Source organism: Lucilia cuprina, chromosome 4, assembly GCF_022045245.1.
Source record: "Lucilia cuprina isolate Lc7/37 chromosome 4, ASM2204524v1, whole genome shotgun sequence".
Classification (NCBI taxonomy): domain Eukaryota; kingdom Metazoa; phylum Arthropoda; class Insecta; order Diptera; family Calliphoridae; genus Lucilia; species Lucilia cuprina.
Genome location: NC_060952.1, coordinates 51,410,889 through 51,416,888, shown reverse-complemented (window position 1 = coordinate 51,416,888; position 6,000 = coordinate 51,410,889). Strand labels below are relative to the sequence as shown.

Genomic DNA, 6,000 nt, shown 5'->3' with positions numbered 1-6,000 from the left:
ATCTAGTTTCCTTTTATTCGAATAACCGAATAATTTTTAATTATCCGATTATTAACCGGCTAACGTAAAACCTCAAATAATTATTTGTCGAATAAACCGAATAAGACAAAAACCCGAATAATTGAATACCCTAGTATATACGTAATAGATGCCCAACAAGGCAATTGGAAAGTAAAACACCATATGAAGTGTGGTTCGGTGGAAAGCCGAATGTTGATCATTTGAAACATTTGGTTCGTATGCGGTAAGTCGACAAATAAATCAAAGTTTAAGGCAAAAGGCACACCATATATTATGGTTGGATATTCAGCGACTTCAAAAGCATATCGTCTTTTTGATAAATCAACACATAATGTAATCGATCAGCGCAATGTTTTGTTTGATGAAGAATTATTTGATGTTGATAAGGAGGACAATAACAACTTTGAAATACCTCGCAAGGCAGAGAATTATTTGACAATATATTTGTGTGTGATGGTGATAGCAGTGCAGCTGTAGTTGACAACGATTGCCAACCTTCTGTGCAGAAAAGTGAAGACGATGAAAACTATGATACGGCAGATGATGACAACGAATCTGAAGATGGTAATTGAGCAGGACAGAAAACTATTGGTCCTGGAAGGCCTATGATAAAAAGATCTGGAAAACCTGGCAGACCGAAAAAAAACAATATAATGAGATACAGCAAGAGGATAATAAATTTAATGTTGCTATTGAGGAGAATATTCCATTAACGTTGAAGATGCTTTGTCCTGTAAGAATAAGGATTTTGGGAAAAGGCTATGACGATGAATTCCAGTCATTGAGAAAATATAAACATGTTAATTATCAGATTTACCGATATTTCTCAAGGCAATACCATGTAAATGGGTATTCGCTCTAAAACGAAACGTTAATGGAGAGGTCGAGAGGTACAAGGCACGCCTAGTTGCCAAGGGTTGCAAACAACGATTTGGAATTGATTTCCAGGAACTTTTTCTCCAATCGTGCGGTATTCGACATATGTTTACTTTTAGCATTGGCGGTACAGAATAAGATGCAGAGTTAAGACACATTTTGGGCAAAAAAAACGGCAAAAATCTAAAATTTTTTGAATTTTAAAATTAAAAAACGTATATTTTTGGATCTGTAAATGATATTGATATGGTTTATTATTGGAAATTTTATTGTCTAACTAACAGGAAAAAATTGAGTGCATTTGGTCCAAAATTACGCCCGGTATTCAAAAAAAGGCGGACCAAGGTATGGTAAATTTTGTATCACTAAATTTTTAAATGCCTATAACGGATTTTATAAGAGATAAGTAGTATGTCAAGATCTCGTCGAGCGCTTTCAGAAAATATAAAAATCTTTGTATTTGGGTAAAAAACAAAAAAATGGCACGAGTTTAAAAATTTTACATGTCGTAGGTACCCTACTTTAAGCCGCCACAGCTCCGTCCCTGAGGCATCTGCGGGGTTCATCTTTAAAACTTAAACTCGAATACTCCTTGGCTACGCTCACGCCAAATTTTATTCCGATCGGATCAGCCGTTTAGAAATGCCAGATGAAATGCAGTAACATAGCAGTTGTGCATGTGGTGAAGAGACAAATTGCCGATAATTTTGAGGTTAATGACAAAGGTGTACTCAACCATTTTGTAGGAATGGAAATAGAGCGCGAAGGCGATACAGGTACGATTAAATTGAGTCAATCTCAATATATTCGTGATATTTTGAGAGAATATGGTATAGATGAATGCAAATAAGTCTCGGTGCCACTTGAGGCTGGTTATCAGGTAAATTGTAATGATGACTGTGAGAAAGTTGGTCAACGTGATTACCAATCACTTGTTGGTACACTCATGTGCCTTGCGATTTCTACAAGACCGGATATTTTGCATTCCGTGTCCAAGTTTTCCACAAACGCAGCAAGCACATCGACATAAAGTTTCATCATATCAGAGAGCTGGTGCAAAGTAAACAGGTGGAGCTTGTATATTGTCCAACAGCTGATATGATTGCGGATGTTTTGACGAAAAACCTACCAAGGGTTAAACATTTTAATTGTGTGAATTTGATGAAATTAAATTAATTTTTATTTGTAAAACAACATCCACATTGAGGAGGAGTGTTGAAGATGATATGGCAACTCTACAATGTGTACGTTGTTACCACTGAATACTAAGAAATGAAACGCTGTCATTTATTTACAACAACAACGTTACGCTCTTCTCACAGACGAGTTCTGTGTAACTCCAACACATATGTAAGAAACTACTCTCTCTACAAACTTCAAAACTTTGTCGCAAAAATTCGTGGCTTATAGAACTTGAAAATATTTTTTATCACTTAACGTTATATTTTATTATTTTTTTGCACACTTTAGATATATTTAATAGCCCGAAAAGATTTAATTTTTTACAAACGAAAAAAATATTTTTTTTATTTATTTGACATTTAATTTTTGTTGTTGAAATTAAAACGAAAAAAGAACAATGTTGTAAATTTTCGTATGGTACAAGAAAAAAATATTTCAACTAACTTAATTATTACTTCAATATTGCAGATTAAAAAGCAAAGATACGTTCATATATAATGTTTATAGATAAATTATGTTGCAAAATATTTAAAGAAATCTTTTAAAATATAAATTCAAATGAAATATTTTTTTTTTTTAAATTTTTAAATCCGATTTTTTGCAACTATGTTGGCTTGAGAATTCTACTAATACATTTTTAGAGTTAGGTACCGACTGACAGTAGACTTAGGTACTTTTTGACAGCGTTTCACTTCTTATTTATTCTTTGGTTGTTACTTTTGCTTTTGACACTTTTCTTTTTGTATTCTATATATGTCATTCTCATTCTTAACTTTGAACTGTAAAGACATTTTCATTTTTGCTTTAATAAATATTTTACACATTACTTGGAAAACTTTAAAGTGTGTTACAATAAAATTTATCATTAACGCTATACGCTGCAATCTATTTGATGTCATCACCGGCATTCTTTTCTTTGGATTAAAAATGTGAAGCAAAGGCTTATTATCCGTAACTAACGTAAACGGACGACTTCCGAATATGACCTATTTTTTTATCAAAACTTTAACTTTGGGCGACATGTTCTAAAATCCCAAAGCTGGCATCAGAAAACTGAAAGCAGTTTTGGAAACCTCAATATGTTTTCTATTTACTCCAAAAGTATTTTCCCAGTCCTGAAAGAAATGTGGATCCTATGGGCAAAAATGTAAAAAAATCCCATTTATGGGATTTTCATTCCTTTCAATTTTTTTTGCATTTTCTTATTTGAAAAAATGTAAAAAATCCCATTTTTGGGATTTTCATTCCTATTTTGGGAATTGCGCGATGCCCTTTGACCTTTTCAATTTTTTTTTTGCATTTTCTTATTTGAAATGACAAATTTAATAAGCGTTGAAGATTTCATTGAGTTTTGTTCATAAATGAAGATTTTGTTATATATTACATATTTTTTTAAATTTCTAAAACTATGATTTATATCAAAATTTTAATAGGGTCGCAGATAGCTACAATAATTTAGTCCATATTTATCCCTTAATATCTTTTATTAGTTAGATATGGAAATTCTCGACCCTTTACAAAAAATTTCAAGCCAATATCTCAATTACATTCAAAAATATGTTCATTTAAACCTGTGTCCTTTAATTTCATCTTTTTCATATTTTAGTATTAAGTATGACAGAACATACATTTGGTGTTCAATAAAATATTTGGACAATTTTTAAAAATTATTTTATTAAAGACTATAACATTGAATATACAAAAAAAAATATATAATTTTATTATGAGCCACGCACAACAACACCTAAATCACCCCACACAAACCACCTTTCCCGCCCACCGAAATATAAAACACAATTTTATACAATATCATCAGTTAGTATAATAGCTTTTTTATTTGAACTGTTTATCTTAAACATAATACAATTAATTCTTACAACCTACTTATATAGTTAATTCCTAACACTACTTATTTTCTATAAAATAATCTGTCATATCGGTATACATATCCTGAGGGTAATATAAGTCCTTTAAATCTTCCTCGTTTTGAGATGATAAAGTTTCATAAGAAATCCATCTATTTCGCATAGTTGAAAGAACAGGATCAGAAGATAGAAGTAAACTATTAAAAATATCTTCATTCTGTGATTGCCTGGAGCATTTTCTTAAGCTAAAAAGTTGAACATGCTTAAAATCTCGATTCCTCGCTTCCTGGGCTTCTTCTGTTAACTCTCCAAGTGGAAGAATATTCGATTCAATTATTATTTGACCATGACACAATACTTTGTTTACTGTTGGTGTTAGTTCCCTCCATGGATACAGAGATACAAGTAATTTAGAAATTTCAGATGTATATTCCCCAAATCGATTTCCATTCATTGTTAAGCTTAGCTGATATGATACGTTAATAGAGAATTCCTTTATTTTTATGCAAATGGGCTCCAGTGCATTTTTTGTCATCTTTTAAATATTCCACTAAATCTTTTGTTGTTTTCTTTGACTCCTTTATATATTCTAATCCAATGGGTCTACAAAAATTTTTTGAACCCGGAGTTGTATTGATCCATATATCTTCAAATGAATTTCCGATGCTTGACGATGATGGATTAAGGGAATATGAACGAATTCGTAATGGCACTAATGATGATAAATACACTTTTGTAGTCTGCTAATGTCCGACTTCCACAAGCTTGTTTGTATTCTGGAAGTGCTAATAAACCGTCACATCCCCACTTACACATTAAGACAACATCACAGTTATGAATTTTCCTTAGTTGGTCTTCTGAAAAGTCTGACACAATTCTTGATGCTGTGTTTTTAGAGCAAAGATGATATATCAATACAAGCTTCCACATCATTAACAGCAATAGGTGATGGTAGGATAGCTTGTTTTTTCCTGGATCGCCTTGTATGATGGTAATATATTGTGTCCCTTTTTCATGGAGAGCTTTCCTTAATATTTGGTACTTATTTCGACTGAGACCCAGTTCCAACATAAGCGCTATTGCTTCCTCTTCAGTAAAATTTGATTGTGATGTTGGAGTTGGTATACTTTCCACAATTCGCTTAAGTCGTTTTGGTGATGCATTAGGAAGAATAGTTGCAATATGTACGGCATCCAGGTTGGTTTTCCTTTTCAGCATTCGTTAAATGTATCAGCAATTTCCTCATTTGAGATTGAAAAAAGTTTTTGTGTGACCCTCTTTTTTTTGACCTTGAACATAAGTCTTCGTATGACTTGCAAGGCGCTCCTGTTGATGTGTTGTAAGTTGAGATTTCCGTAGTAGTTTCCATCCAACTACAAAATTTTAATCGAAATTTCTTTTGATTTCCATCCACAGACTTACTTTTTACATCAAAAAGTTTTCAATTTTTGATATAGCCTGTTTTGTCTACTTTTCTACTATATGTAGTTTTTATATAATTTGAAATGTCTTCAATTCTTTCTGACCCTTTTGAAGATACACTCCATAAAACGGAACTCCACTCTTCGTACTTTAATGTAATCTTCATTGTAGATTTATTAAATATGGTACTTAAAATCTGAGAAGTTTACTTATATACCAATTCTTGTCATTTCCGATACAGGTATTCCAAAGTAAAAAATTACGAACTGTCTACCTATTAACATTTAGGACTATATTACTATAACCTGTAATTCAGTCATTGATATTTCTTATTAGTGAATGAATCGAAATTATCATTACCTGTATATTTTTACCTACATGATCATAAACGAAACAGAACGAAATGATCTGTCGAAAAAAAATTTAGGTAAAAAATAGTTATAAATTTCTGAAAATTTAAGCATAATAGGACTTTTCAATTATAAAGATAAGCAAACAAATAGAAAATAGGTAAATATAAGATTTAAACATGTTCTGTCATATTTAATACTAAAATATGAAAAATATGAAATTAAAGGATACAGGTTTAAATGAACATATTTTTGAATGTAATTGAGATATTGGCTTGAAATTT

At 31.5% G+C, this 6,000-nt stretch overlaps 1 protein-coding gene across 1 annotated transcript in view; it reads right to left on the bottom strand.

The window, feature by feature from the left end:
* Positions 1-1,803: 1,803 nt before the first annotated feature.
* Positions 1,804-6,000, bottom strand: part of LOC124419195 — an 87,190-nt gene continuing 82,993 nt past the window's right edge. The window contains exon 4 of the mRNA XM_046947807.1: positions 1,804-2,022. Coding sequence (XP_046803763.1) covers positions 1,819-2,022 — 204 coding nt within the window. The 3' untranslated portion in view covers positions 1,804-1,818. The remainder of the gene's footprint in view (positions 2,023-6,000) is intronic.